The sequence below is a fragment of the Mesoplodon mirus genome, assembly GCF_964341445.2.
Source record: "Mesoplodon mirus genome assembly, chromosome: 12".
Taxonomy (NCBI): domain Eukaryota; kingdom Metazoa; phylum Chordata; class Mammalia; order Artiodactyla; family Ziphiidae; genus Mesoplodon; species Mesoplodon mirus.
Genome location: NC_138988.1, coordinates 86,017,319 through 86,036,366, shown reverse-complemented (window position 1 = coordinate 86,036,366; position 19,048 = coordinate 86,017,319). Strand labels below are relative to the sequence as shown.

At 41.6% G+C, this 19,048-nt stretch overlaps 2 protein-coding genes across 10 annotated transcripts in view; one reads left to right on the top strand and one right to left on the bottom strand.

The window, feature by feature from the left end:
- SLC17A1 (solute carrier family 17 member 1) overlaps positions 1 to 19,048 on the bottom strand; it is a 228,744-nt gene that overhangs the window by 38,989 nt on the left and 170,707 nt on the right. The gene's annotated exons all lie outside the window — the stretch shown is intronic.
- The window catches only part of SCGN (secretagogin, EF-hand calcium binding protein), a 40,702-nt gene that overhangs the window by 3,102 nt on the left and 18,552 nt on the right, over positions 1 to 19,048 (top strand). The window contains exons 3-6 of the mRNA XM_082637643.1: positions 2,068 to 2,160; positions 5,258 to 5,347; positions 9,779 to 9,835; positions 10,138 to 10,215. Coding sequence (XP_082493769.1) covers positions 2,068 to 2,160; positions 5,258 to 5,347; positions 9,779 to 9,835; positions 10,138 to 10,215 — 318 coding nt within the window. The remainder of the gene's footprint in view (positions 1 to 2,067; positions 2,161 to 5,257; positions 5,348 to 9,778; positions 9,836 to 10,137; positions 10,216 to 19,048) is intronic.

Genomic DNA, 19,048 nt, shown 5'->3' with positions numbered 1-19,048 from the left:
GCATTTTAAAAGCACCCTGAGTCACACTGCATTTCCTTTCACTCTGTTCCCTCCAGGACCAGTGATTACCTGTCAGACAGGGGACTGTAATATAATTAGGCCAGTCCTGCTGAGTTGTGGCTGTAGCCCCAGGTACCTGTCCTCAGCACTTGGCAAAGGAGAGAGGTTTTGGAGCCAGGGGATGAGCTGTTTAAACTGTTAATCAGAAATGCTGTCATCTGCCATTGTTTCCTTTCAAAATGCTGAGGCTTTACCCCAGGGAACACAGTTACAGGAACCTTCAATGGGCGCTCCATGATACCGGGACAGCCATGATTAAGGAAACTGTTCCTAATTCTGGACCTTTTTTTCCTGCTGAGAAATGAATAGGCCCTAAGTATGTCCTTAACAAGAGGCTATGTCCCTCTCAGCGGAAGGATAATCACCACTTGTAACACCTACTTTTAATCAGTGATGCCCCACTGAGTACAGAAGCAGCAGCAGGGGGGCCTCCATGACCAGGCCGCCTCTCACTCTGGTGTTTAAGTGTGACAAGCAGTTCATCAGAGGCCTGAATAGCTCTACTTTCCTCCCCTGATTAGCGAGTCACAGAGACCTTGGGGGAAGGAATCTGAAGATTTCTAACAGCAAGCTGCCTGCTAGTCAATCTTGGAGAGCAACCAGCCTGCTTGTAATTACCTGTTCCTCGCAGCCTCTGAGGGGATTGACTTAGTGGAACCATCGGCTGCTCTTGCTGCTGTTTCTGTTACTCACCCCCCTCTTATCTCCGCCTTTTGTCTTTTCAAATACTCAGAACTGGCCTCTGAACTAGGTCCAGATCTAGCCAGTCTGTTGCATAGCATTGCTTTCTGGGGCTGTGTATGCATTCTTCACGTACAGATCGTAGCACATCCTGGGCCTGTTTCAATGCTTCAGAGATGATAAATACTCTGCTGGGGCCTAGAGTCTCAGACAAGGCGAGCAGGGTTGGTGCTGATGGGAAGTTACAACAGAGGGAGGCCTAGACTCTTTTGCTTTAGGTCCAAGGATAATCACGGACTTTGGAGTGAGAGGTCTGAGAGGACGGAAGTCAAGTTTCTGTGCCTTCAAACTAAAGGTAGAAGGCCAAGCTGACATTCAAAGTGAAGACCCACTTTCTTGCGTGATTTCCATTGTGATTTTTCTGTATGATGCACACACACACTCATACAAGCAAACAAACCACACAGTCTATGGCGCCAAGACTAAAGAGGCTAATTTCTCGATACTTAGTGGAGTGTCAAATGAGGAAACCTGGTTGGCAGGGATAGTGTAGTAGTATTAGGGAGAATAAATTTAGTATAACTGATCTAGTCTGAATTCTAGGAATACGCCACTGTTTAGGAGTATCTGTGCCTCTCAGCCCCTACATCAAAATTCATTCTCCATTGTTCATTATACATGTCACCTTTCTTTGTAATAACCCTGCCGTCCACTGATGAAGAACAATTTAATGTGTGGAAAAGGTTGTACAAAGAAGGGATATGTGACGTCTTCAGTAGTTCAATGATTATTTATTTGGTTTCCTCTTTAATTATTTTCCCCTAATTATTCTTTTCCTTGGTGAGACCAAGATTAAAAGAATAAACTCTAGCAAACTGGGGACCCAGAAGAGCTGGACTTTTCAAATAGAAAAGAATTTTAAAAACCTCTGAGTTCTTGGGAAGAAAGTTTATATGTTCATTACAATATAATCTTTTGTCACAACCAAATACAGAATGATGTTCAAATTCATTCTATCAACAGTCTAGTCTCTAAGCTTCTCTTCATTCATATTTTAGAAACTCACTAGCTACAAGTCTTACCTAGTTAGGATTCTGATTAGTGGTTATTTGTTTAAGAAATCTCTCTCTCTCTCTCTCTCTCTCTCTCTCTCTCTCTCTCTCTCTCTCTCGTGCAAATTGGTGGGATCACTTTCAGTGGCTAAGTAACTTACTTTCCAGGTTAGACTAACATAATTATCAGGCTATATACTCTGAATATTTGATATCCTAACTACATTTTTGGAATCTCAGTGGCTTTCACGTGGTTCTGTCTGGCCCACTGTAGGATGCAGTCATGGAAGAAAGTGTGCAGAAGATGAAACAACAATTTACGTCTGCCCACAATGTCTCTAAAGACGGTCGCATACAGATGAAAGAGGTACCTTTTATGACTGTAACTTCTTGACTGTACCTTCTTGGGCTATAATTTTCTCCGAAGGATAATGAAAGTTTTACATTTGATTGGAAAATTAGAACCCTCTGCAAGGCAGCTGGGTTACATAACATTTCTGAAGTACTCACTTTTCCTTTTTCATCAGCTTAATAACAAGGAGTATATGATGCTTCCATCATTTTATTTAGATCAATATTTATACTTATAATTGGGGAATTGATATGCTGGAGGCTTTTCAGTTACTTGATCTAATATTTGTCTCCTTCCACAGTGTCCTGTTCAAATTCAACCTTGACATAAGGGAAAACGTACTGACAATAAATGAGTTTAAACTTCAGAATCAGTTCCCAATGGAGGTTGGAAAGATCTGTCCGTGAACATCATTAAAAACAAAACAGAAAGCAGCCGCCTCTACTTCAACTCAACCCACACTTATTAAATACCTACTAAAGCAAGGAACTGTGTTAGGCATGCACTGACAGGCACAGTCTATCTTTAACCTGATAATTTTTCCTTCCAGTTACAAAAAGGTTTACAGTCTAGAAAGGATTTCCACACATATTATGTTACTTTATCCCCACAGTAGCTATAGAAAATGGGCATGGAACATTATCTCTATTTTACTGATGAGGAAGCTAAGTTACTTTCCTAGCATCCTATGGCCAATAAGTGGCACTGGATTAAGTTGTAACCCACTTATAGGTATGAATCTATACAGGTTTATTCTATAGAGTTATAAATCCATACACAAAAATGAGCTGCTATGAAAGTAAGATATTTATTTCATAGACAAAACTGCCTGCTAGACATATTACCTGAAATCTGAAGAGCTAGTCTCTTAATGCTGTCCTTAGTCAATATTGTTGGTGAAAATAGTAATTTTTCTTCAGAAAGTTATGATAATAAGGCAAGATTATGTCTTCTTATAAAAAATAGACATGTTCACACCAGGAGGCTGCCTTTTCAGAAAACTACTAAGCTAAACTCCAGATTTATGAGTGTAGCTGCTTCCAAAGTTTTCACTAAAAGGCTGATTCTGTCGTGGACTCCATTCTGTCATGGAGTCCTGCCAATGAGCATAACTGAGGTTGTTTGTAGAGAAGCTGATGGTATAGGACTGCTTTGGTCCCCTTAAAACCTCATGAGTCTGTGAGTGTAAAGAGTAGCAAGGTCTCTCCTACTGTCTCCTGCTATACCACTGGCCATTTCGCTAACTCCAATTACAGGTACTTGTGACATAAAATCAGCTCACCTGCACACATTTTAGATATATTAGCACAAAACAAATTGGGAAAGGAGTCACTTCTAAGAGCCAAAGTGAAGCTTGGGGATGATCTGTGTACTTGATTTGTCCAGGGCTCCTCTGTGCCACCCTGGTCAAACTGAAGACAGAGTGTGTTCTAAAGACTTAGGGCTGGTGAATTACATTTTAATTTGGTTTCTTAGCCTGTGTCACCCCATGCGAAAACACACTTAGTCCTGAAGAGCAGTTCTCAGCTCACCTTGTGTGGTGGGTAGGAAAAACACAAAGTCAACAGGTGAAATATGAAACCTTGGCCAAGTGACTTCATCTCTCTGAGCCTCAAGTTCATCATCTTCATCCACAGAGCAGTTACCACTGACTAAATTTTTAATAGGTACCAGGGACTTTGCTAAACAGTTTATAAATATTGCCTCACCTGACTTTTATTCTTCACATAAGCACCAGGATATAAATATTATTATCTCTGTTTTACAAATGAGGAAATTGAGGCACAGAGGTATCAATTAAATTGTCCAAGATCAAATAATAGGTGAATACAGAGAAGGAATTTGGATCCACACTAAAGCCAACCACATACTGCATTGCGCTGCCTCCCATTAGTATTAAAATGACAATACTTATATTTACCTGAAGGATTGGTGTGAGAATTTAATGAGATGATAAATGAAAAGTACATTGCCGGTGCCTGCCATGTAGTAGGTATCCAATATATGACAGCTGTTATTAACACAATGTGCCCTTGAGCTGACCTACATCGAACTAGAGAATATGAATGGGAGTGTGGGCTAAGCATTCCTACAACCTAGCAGAAGCATTTGCTCTGGACTTCCTCTGTAGCACTGAACAAGATGCTGGGAGAACTATGGTTATAGAAGAAATGGCCATTGTTTATGGGGGACAATTCAGAAAGAAGACAGTATACACTGAAATACCATAGGTTTGGCAAAGAACCCAGCCAAACATGCCTATGAGCTGAAACAAGTGTTACCATCACATAGGGGAAGAACATGTTACCTTTGTTCATGGGAGCAAGGGAAGTCAATCAGTAGAACTGGTGCTCATATAGACAGCTGGATGGTTAAATTTACCACAAGTGAACCAACTTTTAAAGTATCATATAGATGCTAATAATATAAAAGAATATAAACCATAGCCAACTCAAGAATCAAGCCAGACAGCAATCATTCCTGATTTTGTGTACGGCACCGAAGTGATCTGTATACACAGCATCTCACCAGCACAGCATAGGGGTTAAAAGTGTGAGCTTAGTTGAAGTCCTGACTCCACCACTTACTAACTACATAATGATGGCAAGTTCCTTATCTCTGTGTAGCCCAGTTTCCTTAACTAATAAATAATAATGATGATGTATTATGCACCCTATAGGTTGTTAGGATTAAATGAGTTAGCATATATAAGCATTTAGAACAATTCATGGCACATATAAAAATTATTGGGTATTTTTCTTCTCTACTATAATTATAGAGTTCTTAATATAAAATTGGAGCCTCTCAGAATGAGGTCTGGAACATTTTAAGCACTAACACATTTATTATTAAATAATAATAAAGATTATTATTATTTTGGATTGTAAGCTCATGGAAGACAGATACTCATAGTGTTTCATACCTAGAAGGGTGCAATACTTCTTGAAAGAATCAATGAATCCAAAATGACAATCAAGGGCACGGAACTACGTGTTGGGCTCTCCACCCTGAGAGATCCAAGCCCTTCTGCCCTCTAACAAGTTCCTTGATGCCTTTTACCCACGTAGCACTGGCCAGTGTCACCAGCTGCTATTTCTCCCTTTTCCTTTAGCTTGCCTGCATGTTCTTGTCCGAGGATGAAAACTTTCTTCTGCTCTTTCGCCGGGAAACCCCCTTGGATAGCAGTGTGGAGTTTATGCGGGTAAGCGTTTGGTTGTGTCTTTATGGAGGGTGAGGCCAGGATTCCAGCCACCTGCTGTGGCTGCCACCACTCCTGCCCGGTCCCCAAGGGAGAGCTGCCCACAGAGGATAAGACCAAGCAAAGAAGCCCTTGTGTCGAGCCTGGACTTTGGCCCCAAGCCCCAATGTGCTCTCTCAGTGTGCTGACCCGGGCTGCCCCTGAGGTGACAAACTCCTCACCCTGGGCTAGAGGAAGGCTTAGACGAGGGGCCTGGCAGGTACCTGAGGCATGTAATGGGAGGGTAGGGTGGGGGCCGTGGAGCCTGGATAGCACATGCCCATCAAGAGCCCAGAGTCCTGTGAGCTCCAGCCAACTGCTGCTTTCTGAGAATGCAGCCTAGGCACCTAGACTAGATCTATGGGAAACTACTTTTTTTTTTTTTTTTTTTTTTTTGCGGTACGCAGGCCTCTCACTGTTGTGGCCTCTCCCATTGCGGAGCACAGGCTCTGGACGCGCAGGCTCAGCAGGCATGGCTCATGGGCCCAGCCACTCCGCGGCATGTGGGATCTTCCTGGACCGGGGCACGAACCCGTGTCCCCTGCATCGGCAGGCGGACTCTCAACCACTGCGCCACCATGGAAGCCCGAAACTACTTATTCTTAAATGTTGGCAACTAATTCTAGTTTTGAAGGCACAGTATGGTCAAAATATAACTTATTAGAGGGCTGATCCAGCCAGCAGGCATCTCTTTGCAATCATTGTGCCAGAATAAAAACAGAAGGCAGAATCAATGGCTCCTCTTATCTCCTCTTTCAGCCTCTAGGTGTTACTGTCTGTGGGTGAAAAAAGACCAGGGAAGGCAGAGCAGGGTGTCTTCAAGGCCAGAATGGCAGATTCAAGACAGCTCCTGCACCCAGGGCCTCATTCCTGAAAGACTTACCAGGTCCCCACTTAGGAGATAATAACTTCGCACCCTTGTGCACTACTTTATTTATCTTCTGGCCAAGTGGAAGTTATGAGAAATGGAGCAAGCACTTGCATAGACAATTCACAGAAGAAATATGAATAGACAATTGATATATAACAGTAACCAAAGAAATGCAAATTAGAAACAACTAACTTTTCCAAAGTGGTAAAGATTTTAAGAGGATCAATAAAAAGATACAGCACTGGCAAGCAAGCACTGAGACTGCTGCTCATGCTCTCCTGGTAGGCACGCACACTGGGATAATTTTATGGAAAGCGATTTTGCAAAAATGTAATCAGGATTCTTTAAAATTTCATAATCCAGAGTTAATTTTAAAAAATCTTTACCCTTTGGGCTTCCCTGGTGGCGCAGTGGTTGAGAGTCCGCCTGCCGATGCAGGGGACACGGGTTCGTGCCCCGGTCCAGGAAGATCCCACATGCCGCGGAGCGGCTGGGCCCGTGAGCCATGGCTGCTGAGCCTGCGCGTCCAGAGCCTGTGCTCCGTGACGGGAGAGGCCACAACAGTGAGAGGCCCGCGTACCGCAAAAAATCAAGAAAAAAAAAAACAAAAAAAACTTTACCTTTTGACTCAATAATTCTACTTCTCCAAGCATCTATGTTAAGGATATAATCAGAGATGCAGACAAGTTTTCTACACAATGAAGTACATTAAATAATTCTGTTACTTAGTATAAAAACTGAAAATAACATAAATGCTTAACAATGAAAGAAAAATTAGGTAAATTATGATACATTCATACAATTCATTCATTCCACAAACACTTATGTGCCCCTGCAGTATGCCAGAAACTGTTCTAGGCCCTGGAGATTCATGAGAGGAAAACCCCATGGTGGAACTTTATGCATCACTGAAAATCAAGTTTTCAAAGACTATCTAATGACAAGAAGGAAATGCATTATGGTGTTAAGAAACAAAATTGTATATGCGTTATGATCTTAACTTTGCTTAAAAATGATTTACCCTAACACCCACGTAAGTAAGACAACGGGTAAATACACAGTAGATAAATATTGGGTTTTTTTAGGGGTAAGATTTTGGATAATCTTTATGTTCTCTGTACTTCTGTATTTTCCAATTGTGTAGAATCATTATTCTATTATTTACAGATTATTTTAAATGACATTTTCAAAATAATTTTAGTTGTGTTTAAGAATGCTCACAGAAAATTTTAAATGAAAATAATAGACTACCCAAGTGTGTAGGCCATATGACTTCCCCTTCATTTTGTCACATATATAATAGAAACACAATGAAAAGGAAACACATAGAAATGACAAGTGACTATCTTGGGGTAGGAATTTCAGAAGATTGTAGTGTTTTTCATTTCAGTAATTTCTTAAATAAATATGATTTGCTTTTATAATCAGCAGAAAGTATTAAATTGTTATGCCTGTGTAGGCTTGAATAATCTTGAGAAATGGGAAAAAGAAAGGTTCCATAATGCCATTTCCATCTTTTAAAAAAAAAAAAAAAACTTTCTCCACTTTTCCTCCCTCCTTTCTAGTTTGTCAGTTTCTTCTGTAAAGAAGTGCTTTCTCTACCCGATTAAAAAAACCATGTTGGATTCTTGAATTCCTTTTTTTAAAATTAAATTTGTTATAACCTATGTACTCTCCTATATATTTTAAGAAAACCTACCTAATGTCTTTATATTCCCCCTGAACTACAGGACCTTAAGACACTTTAACTATCAGCTCACTTGCCATTATTGTCCAGAATATTAGTTCTATCTTGTTTTCTTTAATCCCACAAATTTTACACTAACAAGATATGTTTCCATTTGCCCACATGTTTCCCATTGTGTTTGTACATCATTCCTTCTTCATCTTAGATTTTCCTCCTTTGTGTTCTTCCTTCCTGGAGTATATCCTTTACCAAGAGTCTGTTGGTAATAAATTCTGTTTTTGTTTGCCTGGAAACCTCTTTATTTTGCTTTCATTCTTTAAAGACAGGCATATATAGTACTCACATAAAGATCTTTGGCCCACCAATAGCTCAGTTGCAGTAAAACTGTAAGATAATTTAGATGGAAAATGTTTGGAGAACAGCATAAAAAAGCAGGTAAAAATGTTTTTGTTATTTGAAATTCTCATTCTTAGTTCTGGTATAGTCACACCATTAAAGTTAGGATATAAATCACATTTAACCAGTTGATTTTCTAAGCCTGGTTAGATTCAGGCAGAAACGTTGGTGACAGGGACTGAAAGGGGCAATGTTTCTGAACACTTCTCACTAAATATCACCATCTCCTACTATCCCTGCAGGATATTCAGGCAGGACCCTAGTTGTGATCTAGAATTAAGGTCCCTGCTGTTGATGACTCAGGTAACCCATTCCACATCAATGAAACATCTGTCAATTAAAAAAATACTTAATGCTGCTTTTTCATTCTGTATGGGAGTTAGGGAACTTGTTAACTTGTGAGGCTTGGATGTGGAAAAATCAGAGCTGGTCAAAATCACACCATTTACTAAAGAAAGCAGTTCAATGTTTCCTTAAAAATATTCAGCTGTTCTGTCTTCCAGTTTAAGTAACTGTATCTTCAGCTGGATGAATGCTGTTTTTTGTGGGGTTTTTTGGCCACACTGCACAGCATGTGGGATCTTAGTTCCCTGACCACATATCGAACCCGAGCCACCTGCATTGGAAGCGCAGAGTCTTAACCACTGGACTGCCAGGGAAGTCCCATGATTGCTGTCCTTAAACCAATGAAAGGGTTGGCTTGCTACTGGAAAGTATCAGAGATGTTTTATTCCCTTTACCTGGAGCCAAGACCACAAAGGCAAGATTCCTTAGGGGCCCTTTCTGCCGTGCAATTTATTTTAGGGAAGTTCACCTTTGCATTAAGGTTATTGCTGTTCGGGGTTTTAGTCTTATGTAGGTGCCTCAGTTTGACTTCCCACCTTGGGTGGCCCCAGGATTTGTCTCCTGTCTACCTTGTGTGCAGTTTCCTGATAAAGCTACAGGCTAAGTTATCAGAGATCAGTCGATGTACCTGGGATAGACTTTGGTTTCTGTCATGCATTTTGTGCTTTCCTATCATGTCAGACCTCTTAGAAGTCCCCTCACTTTCTTCCCAGCTGACCTATGAATTTAAAGAGTTGTTTTTTAGAGTACTCTGCATTTTTAGGAATTTAGTGCAAAGAAGATTTCTTAGTTTGCCATATTGCCTCCCACTGAAGGCCATCCCTTGATATCTTTCCATTTTGAACTTTCCATAGCTCCCTTTCAGTGAGTGCACTGTGGTCCTCCTAAGTGGCTCTAAGTGAATGCAGTGAGTCATTTCTAGTGAGTTCTGCCCAAACAATAGCTGTCACCAAAGAAAGCCTAAAATTCTCCATGCCAAGTCTTAGTCGCACCCAGTTAAGTACTATTATCAGATGCTGAACCATAGTAGGCAGCAGCATAAGTTGACCCCAAATTATTTGAGGGTAAACGGATTAATGGCTTTTGTGTATTTCAGATTTGGCGCAAATATGATGCTGACAGCAGTGGGTTTATATCAGCTGCTGAGCTTTGTGTAAGTGTTGCCAGGAGCTGTGTCTGGGTGAAGGGTTGGCTTGCTCATCACTGGGAATTTGACATATGTGTATCATGAGCTTGATTTCTGTGTTTCCAAGAAACATGGATATGAATTTGTTACTTAAAAAAACTGATTCATGTTTAGAAGGTTTAAAACTGTATGTTGGATTTATTGCTTGCTAAAAGCATTTCAGTTCCTTCCTAAAACAAACGAACCACAATTCTTAAAATACAGCCTCTTGAGATTTTTAGGTTTATTTGCTCACTAGATAAAATGCAGCTCTTCTCTTGATGTCACAGAACTTCCTCCGAGACCTCTTCCACCACCACAGAAAGGCCATTTCTGAGGCTAAGCTGGAAGAATATACTGGCACCATGGTGAGTAACTGAGCAACGCGATCTCCAAGAGGACAGCTTCTCTGCTGCCTCCTCAGGGCCCAGAAACATTGTCTGGCACAGTGGATGATTCTACTCATTTAGCAAGTTGATTTAGAGCAATTGGGAATCAGGTAGATGGGAGATGTGTGTCCCACCTCTGCCATCTTTAGCCATGGCCTTGAGAAACTGTCCAGCCTCTCAACTTTATTTACTTCATCTGAAAAGTGGAGATTAATAGTATCTAGTTACTGCGAGGGCAAGTGAGTGGATGCATATGACGCACTTTGCAGAGCATCAAGGAAATAATACGTGTTCAGTACATGTTTGCTCTTCCTGTAGTGGCTGCTGTGGTCCTTGTTGTCATTATTTCACTTGCCCCTCATGCCATCATATGACCCCAGGACTATTTCAGCGTCAAAGCTCCCTGGAAAATGGTGAAGTAGGAGAAGCTGCCTTTGGTGAACTCATCCTCACATTCTGTTTCAGTTCCTAACTTGATGCTTTTCTCCCAGTGCTAATCAACAATCTGTATTGAATTGGCTCTGGCTTCTCTACCATTTATCTCCCCCCGAGCCCCTTCCCATCCCCAGATGTGTGCTTCATTCCAATCAAACTCTGTAGGTTTCTTAATTAACAAGCAAGGAAATTGCTGGTAAAGGTTTAATTACTTGTGCAATTGCTACACTTATTATAGAAAGAGTTCTTGAGTAGACGCATCTTACTGAACCTGCTGGTGAACAGCCACGGAAGCATATCACTGAGAAGAGTTTTATGGATCCCTGTTAAAATGTGTACCACTAGGTTCATCTATTTAGGCCTTTAATTGATGTTTCCGAATACTGTATTAATTCTAACAACTCCTTTATAGCACTGGCATTGTTCCTGCTACTTTGTATATCTGATGATTGAGGCTTGGAAAGGGTAAGTGACTAAGTCACCACCAAGTTGAATCCCTAGACTAATAATCAGATTAACTGGGAAGTGTTAAGTTGCCTAGCCTAAGGCACCAGTTAAACTGGAAGTTGGGCTCTCCTGGCTTTCAACCCTGCATCTTCCTGGCTCTCACTCTGTACTCTGACTACTCCGAATGCTGCTTCCAGCCAAGGGCATCAGCCCCGGGAAGGAAGAACGTGCTCTTGACCATGATACCTTGTAAATGGCCTGGACAGGAGCAAAGCTGATGCCAAGGACAGAGTCACACCCCAGGCCAGGATCTCAATCAAGGAAATTATCTGGCTTTCTACTATGTTGACTTGTTGTAATAGCATGCAAAACTGCTGTTTGAAATCCTGAGTAAACAGGTACTTAGCACTAAAGAGTGACGTGGGAAATCCCTGAGAAGCAGGAAGCAGGTTCCCAGCTACAGGGATATCTCTAGTTTCCTTTTGACCTAAGTTCCAGTGAAACCCTCTAATATAATGAATAATCTGAAAAAGGAAATTAGACTGAAACTGCCTGGGGGAGAGAATAACAAGGAGATTATTCTTCCCGTTGGGCATTTTTTTCAACATTGATTTAACAATGTTAGCACTGGCTGTTGTTATCTTGATTTTATTAATGTATAAAACTGGCCCTACACAATGAAATGCTTGCATTTAGAATCTCCAGCATGTTTCCAGTATTTCTTTGAATACCTTTGACTCTGAGGGGCTTCCCTGCACCTCCAACTAGAATACTAAGCCACTGCTTTCTGACTTTTTAACATAGCTTGGCTATTTTTTCCTTACTTTTCTCCACCTGGTTCTTGCTCATCCTTCAAGATTTAGTTAGACATCATCTTGCCCTAGAAGATCTTCCATAACCTTCTTCTATAGTGGATCCAAGTGCCTCTCCTCTGTGCCCCTGTAGTATCTTGTGTATTTCACTGTCTTAACATCATAGTCATCCATTCCACAAATATTCCTTAAATATCTGCTATGCCTCAGGCACTATTCTAGTCATCAAGGATTCAGCAGTGAGTGAAATAGACAAAGGAGAGACTGACACTAACAATAAACACAGTAACTAATAAATTACATTGCATGATAGAGGGTAATAGTGTTATGGAAAAAACTGAAAAGTAGACCAGGCAGTGCGAGCAGGGCAGCTAGGATGGGAGCTTGGGGAGGTGTAATTTTCAATAGGGTGGTCAGGGGAGGCCCTTCAAGAAGATGCAACATGAGAAAGGACCAAAGGTGCAGCAAGCAGAGTCCCTGGGTCAGGCGTGTGCCTGGGATTTCCAGGAACAGGAAGAGACCAGTGTGGGCGGAGCAGACTAAGCAAGGATGAGATGTAGGCCAGACCAGGTTGGGCTTTTGGGGCCATTGTGAGAACTTGGGGTTTTAGTTGGAGGGAGATGGAGAGCCACTGGAGGATTTGAAGCAGAGGATGCCATGATCTGGCTGCTGTGTTGAGAAGAGCCCGAAATGGGCAAGGAGGGAATCAGGAAGACCTGTTAAGAGGCCATTGCTCTATTCAGGTGAGAGAGGATGGCAGCTTGGACCAGGGTCGGGTAGCAGAAGAGATGAGAACTAGATCTGTCTGAAGACGGAATCAGTAGGATTTCCTGATGAAGCAGCTGGGAGTCAAGGATGACACTGCCACTGTTTATGGATCTTGTACTCCACTAGGCTGTGATTCCTCAAGGGCAAGGTGTCATCTTATCTTTGTGTTCTCAGCCCTCCCAGGGAGCCTGGCACACAGTGGGCTACTTAATGCGAATTGTCTGAACTGAATTTCCAGTTATTACCTCATAAAAAGCTATGAATAAACCCTAACAATATGAGTAAAATGTGCCCTTGGGACCCTCCTGCCTCCCTTGTCTGTGCTCCTTGGGACCCTCCAGCTCCATCAGGACTCTCATCCCTCTTGGGGTGCCTCGCATCCTGCATATTGCACATCGCAGCATTTTGCACAGACCCAGCTTTCCTCAAGCAGTGCTTCATGTTCCGAAATTCTCCTTTTTCTCTTTCCTTGTTTAAAACCAGACCCTCCAGGGCAGAACCAGAAAGGGAGCCTGGAAGTGCTGAGCTCCCTCCTTATGTCTCTCACTGGGGTCCTTCATCACAAAGAGTGACCCAGAAGGATCCCAACCAGGCAGTGGGTAGGAGCCGTGCTGAGCCCAGGGGACAGAGACAGACTGGGAGGTGGGAGCCCCGCGCTGACGACGGGAGGTAGGAGGGACAGGACTGAGGGCTAGAGCTGGAGGCATGGAGACAAAGCAGAGCCAATCGAGAAGGGACAGTCAGAGCAGGGCGAGCCTTGTATATGCCCCTGTGGATTCACAAGTCACGTCACTCTGATCCTTTTCTTTTTTTTTTTTTTTTTTTTTTTTGTCGTACGCGGGCCTCTCACTGTTGTGGCCTCTCCCGTTGCGGAGCACAGGCTCCGGACGCGCAGGCTCAGCGGCCATGGCTCACGGGCCCAGCCGCTCCGCGGCATGTGGGATCTTCCCGGACCGGGGCACGAACCCGTATTCCCTGCACCGGCAGGCGGACTCTCAACCACTGCGCCACCAGGGAAGCCCTGATCCTTTTCTTAAGTTGGGCCTGAGATGGTTTTTCTGGGCTGAGAGGTAGGGTCTCAAAGTGACCGAGAATATCCCCTCCCTCACTAAACCCCCACTCTCTTAATGCTGCTCTCTCAGGTTAGAATGTGCTCTGGTAAACTAGCTCATACAAAGATATGGGTTCATTCCTTCAACAAATATTTAGGGAGAACCTACCAAGGAAGATACGGCCTCTGACCTTATGGAGTCTTCCAACTGGGAGGAAATTTGGTAAGAACGGGAAAGGGAGCAAACATTCCCTCTGGTCCCTCCCTTTCATCCCCACTGTGTGTATCACTGCCCTACAGTATCGACCCATAGGTAGGAATTGAGTTCAATTTTCCCTTCAGCCCTTAAATACAGCAATTTCACCTTGAGATCCAATTAAAAGATTCTTGAAAAGTTTTCTGGATTTTTTAAAAAATAAGATGGACTGCAATGAAGCAGCAATTCTAGTGCTTCAGCAAAGGCAGGACAAGAAGAGGTAGGTGGACAAAGGGGAGATGCCAGGAGAGGGATAAATTCGGAATTGGGATCAACAGATACACACCACTATATATAAAATAGATAAACAACAAGGACCTACTGCATAGCACAGGGAACTATATTTAATACCTTGTAATAACCTGTAACGGGAAAGAATCTGAAAAATAGATACATACACACACACGTATATGTGTGACTGAATCACTTTGCTGTATACCTGAAACATTGTAAATCAACTATACTTCAATCAAAAAAAAGAGGTAGGTGAAAAGAAAGTTAAGTTTTTTTAAAGATGTCTTCTTAACAGAGTACACACAGTACTTTATTTTCATTGAAACGTAGCCAGTGTTTGTTCTAGTATTAAATATTTTAATCCTAATAATTGAGAGTTCCTTCTGTGCTGGGCCCTGTGTGAAGCACTTTTCAAACATCTATGATTCTCACATGAACCTTATGAAATAAGTATTTTTAAACCTCTATTTTGTAAATGAAAAAACTGAGGATTACAGGTCAGAGATGAAAAGGACGGAGTGGAAATTCAGACCCAAATCCATCTTCAAACTGCATTCAAACCATAACATTCACATCTGAAAGTCTAAATGTCAAATTATTAAAATGAAAACTTTCAAACGAGGGAGGGCTGAGCTCTATGAGGGATCAAGAAGAGATACAAATGCCTATGAATAAAGTGAAGAGCAAGGTGAGGACAAAGCCATGTTAGGAGATTAGGATTCCCTTAGTATTTTTATTTATTTTTTCTTTTTTGGCAGTACTCGGGCCTCTCACTGTTGTGGCCTTTCCCGTTGCGGAGCACAGGCTCTGGACGCGCAGGCTCAGCGGCCATGGCTCACGGGCACAGCCGCTCTGCAGCATGTGGGATCTTCCCGGACCGGGTTCGTGTCCCCTGCATCGGCAGGCGGACTCTCAACCACCGTGCCACCAGGGAAGCCCCCCTTAGTATTTTTAAAGATAAGATAATATAGGAGCTCTGACAGCCACAAGAGAATTTATTACCCAGAAAAATAGATTTTTCTCCTCACGAAGTCCCTAAATACTCCTAAGAATTGACAACTTCTTAAACACCAAAAAGGACACAAATTAATGAAAGAAAAAAGAAAGGGTTCCACAAAATTGTTCTGGAGAAAAGAGGAACACTGATTAAACTGGGTAAGGGAGAAAGAGAAGAGTGAAGTGTGGTTGCATAAACCCCCAGGGGTCACCTCAGTCAAACATCCCATTATAAGGGGCAGGAGAAGGCAGGGAGGAGAAGTGTAGACTGCTTAGAAAGTCAGTACTGGGCTGAAAGATTCTGCACATCACGCATCAGCCCCGCAGCCCTAGTTGCCCAGAGCACTTTTCTTCACAGCTCTACGGTTTACATTTAAGAGACCTCAGGCTGGCAGCTCTTACAACAGAATGCCCTGAGCTGAAGAAAACCTATGAAATGAAGAAAGAAATGGCAATGTACACCTTTAATGGCTTTGAGCTTGGATCCAGAAGCTTAGAGTCCTGTGAAGTAGCTGAGGGGAATCTGAGTGGTTTTAGCCAACTTTTGAGTATCTAGAGGTTGAGAAATGACAGTTGACCAAGACTGTCCTGTTTCTCCTGTTATATGTGTCTGTTTCATTGCTAAAACCCTGGGGGTCTTCTGCTCATGTGTGCTGCTGTTAAGTATTCATTTTTGCTCTAAATTGTCCCATGAAGGCCCATGATCAATTAAACTCCAGGTAGCCCCTCACTGGTTCTTTATGTGCTGGGGTGATAGGTAAGTGTTGAGGAATCTAGTGAAAGAGTTTCCACCCAAGGATCTGAGTTTGCCCTGAAGACTAAATGAGTTTAATGAGATTTTGGCCCATCTATTTCATTTTTCTTTCTTAAATTGTAAAGGCGACTTATACTTTTCCAATGAACGGATATGGGAACTGGACTACAGTTTTTTTTTTTTTAAGACTCTACATTTCCTTAGAGACTTTTGGGTATACTGACTTTTAGAAACTCAACATTCTGAAAAAAAAAGCTTCTAGGATCTGAGCTCTAAGTGGTACACCAAGTGTGAAATCACTTTACTGCTGCTTTAATGGCTTTTTAATGAGCAATGGACACAGTCACAGCAACACTGCATTAAAGATTTGGTTCTGAGGTTTAGCATCAAATACTTTACTTAAGAGATGTAACCTACTAATGAATTCAAATTGACCCAAATAAGGATTGGCACACTTGAAAGCTGTCTGAAATGTAACAATCAACAAGTCAAGGCAGAACATCCAATCAGAAGAGAAAAGTTGAGGTCTGCAGACCTTGTCTCATCTAAACTCGTAATTAATGTTCTGTACAAGGAAGGAAACTATTAACAAAATCCAATCATGATATCTAATTAAGAGATGCTGCCAACACCTGGCAGGGGGAAAGATTAGCTGTCTGAATATAATATTATTTGGTAATACTGAGCTTTGTAAAATGTAAGCTAATACATGTGGGAGATATTAAGCTCATGTACCTAATTAGAGCATGGAACTTGAACTACTGTAAAACAATAAATTAAAATCTGAGAATGTGGCAGGCAAAGAGAATACCCCCATCCTCTACTCTGGTCCCAGCTCTCATCCTTCATGCCTGGATTAAAGCACCTGACTTCCTAGCTGCTTCCTTCCCCCTAGGTCTCTGGTCCAGGCCAATCTGAGACATGTCTGTGCTTTTTCTTTTTTTTTAAATTTAATTTTTATTGGAGTCTAGTTGATTTACAATGCTGTGTTAGTTTCAGGTGTACAAAGTGAATCAGTTGTACATATACATATATCCACTCTTTTTTTAGATTCTTTTCCCATATGGGCCATTACAGAGTATTGAGTAGAGTTCCCTGTGCTATATAGTAGGTTCTTATTAGTTATCTATTTTTTTTATAGTAGTGTGTATATGTCACTCCCAATCTCCCAATTTATCCTCCCCTCCGCCACCAGGCTGTCTTGAAATCTCTTCTATTGCATGTCCACCCTCACTCTACCGTTGATCTCAACCAGTCTGATGGTTTTAAATACTAACTAAAGGTGACTGCCTCCAATTTATATCTCTGACTCAGAGCACTTCTCTGAGCTGCCTGCATATACTTGGATGTGTGTCTCCACTTGGATGCCCAATAAGCCTCTCAAACTTAGCATGTCCAAAACTGACATTCTGACCTTCCCCCACAGTCCTGTTCCATTGGTGATCTTCCTCACCCCAGTGAATGTGAACTATACCTTTCAAGTTGCCCCTCCTTCAAGATTTATCTGAAGTCCCATCTCCTCTCTCAGTGTTCTTCAATATTCTAACACATTGTTCTGTTTCTTTGACTCAGTGGTCATGGAGATAATGTTGACTCTTATTTCAGATATTCATTTTTGCCCCTCCAATTACATCGTAAGCTCCTAAAAGCCTGTACCACCTTAATGATTTTTGAGAATCTCTCACAGTGCCTCACATGTTGTTAGACACATGGTAATTATTCAACATACAATTGCTGATTCAGTAATATGGGGGGTGGGCCCTCTAAATCCTTTTTGAGCTTGTGTATGGCAAGAATTTCCAGACTTTTTAAGAATGAGGAACTCTTTTTAAGTAAAAAAAAAAAAAAATGATAACCGATAAGGAGTGATTTCTAAGAATACTGCTTAATGAAAAAAAGCAAGTTGGAAAATAATACATAGAATGTGGTCCTATTTGCCCAAAAAAATAAAGATGGACATATTAAAATGTTTAAAAAGTTTCTGGAAGGATACACAGTCCTGTGAATGGTAGTTACCTTTACAACAGGGACAGGAAGGACTTATACTTTGTACTCTTCACTCTGCTGAACTATCTGCATAATTTTGACCTTGCACTGCATCTCAAATTATCAATTAGCAATTGTTTAAAAAATGCACGGACTGCCTCTCCCACCACATGACAACAGTCATACTTTGGATCTACTGTTTCTGGTAAGAAGTTACTATTTGGATTGGCCAAAAAGTTCGTTCAGGTTTTTCTGTAAGATGTTATGGAAAAACCTGAATGAACTTTTTGGCCAACCCGATATTAACCCAGTAATGGTTTTAAATGAATTTACATTTCACAATCACCATGGCATCTTTAAGGAATCTAAAAATTAAGATAAACCTATTATTCAATCTAAGGAGAATTCTGCGTAGATCTATAGTCTCTGAGGGGTCTCTTGAGGGGAACCATAGGTCTACAGAATTTTACAGAGTTTGTCAGTAAGTCATTGTGTTCCATTTCCAGGAGACTTTATAGAACCTTTCATGTACTTAGTACTCAAAAATGTGTGGATGTTCAATCTTGGAAAAGGCAGTGGCAGAAGTGAGAACAGTGGTTAAGGGCCCTTCACAACCTTTCAACAATCAGCCCTTCAGAATGGAATCTTGTCCCCACCGCCAGCACCGTGAATCACCATAGCCCTCCAGGAGGGACCTGTGCCACGAGCACGTGACCACTAAGGTCAGAGGGAAACTCACATAAATAGAATCTTTTTTTGCTTTCCCAGAGAAAGAGGGGCAATTAGAAAAGGTAAACACCACATCTCTGGCATAATCTATAGCACCAGATGTTTTATTTCATAGCCAACAGTGAAGCAAACTACATTAACCATAAGCTACCCAGACTCTATAAAGCTAAGAGCCTGGTTTATGGGAAGAGGTCTAGAGCTCTGGTGACAGATATGCTTAGATTCAAATCTTGCTACTTTCTTAGACAAATCAATCTTTCTACATTCCAGTTTCTTGCATGTGTGACATGCAGCTATTTCTTACCTTCTGAGAATGTGGTGATGATTAAATGAAATAACATACA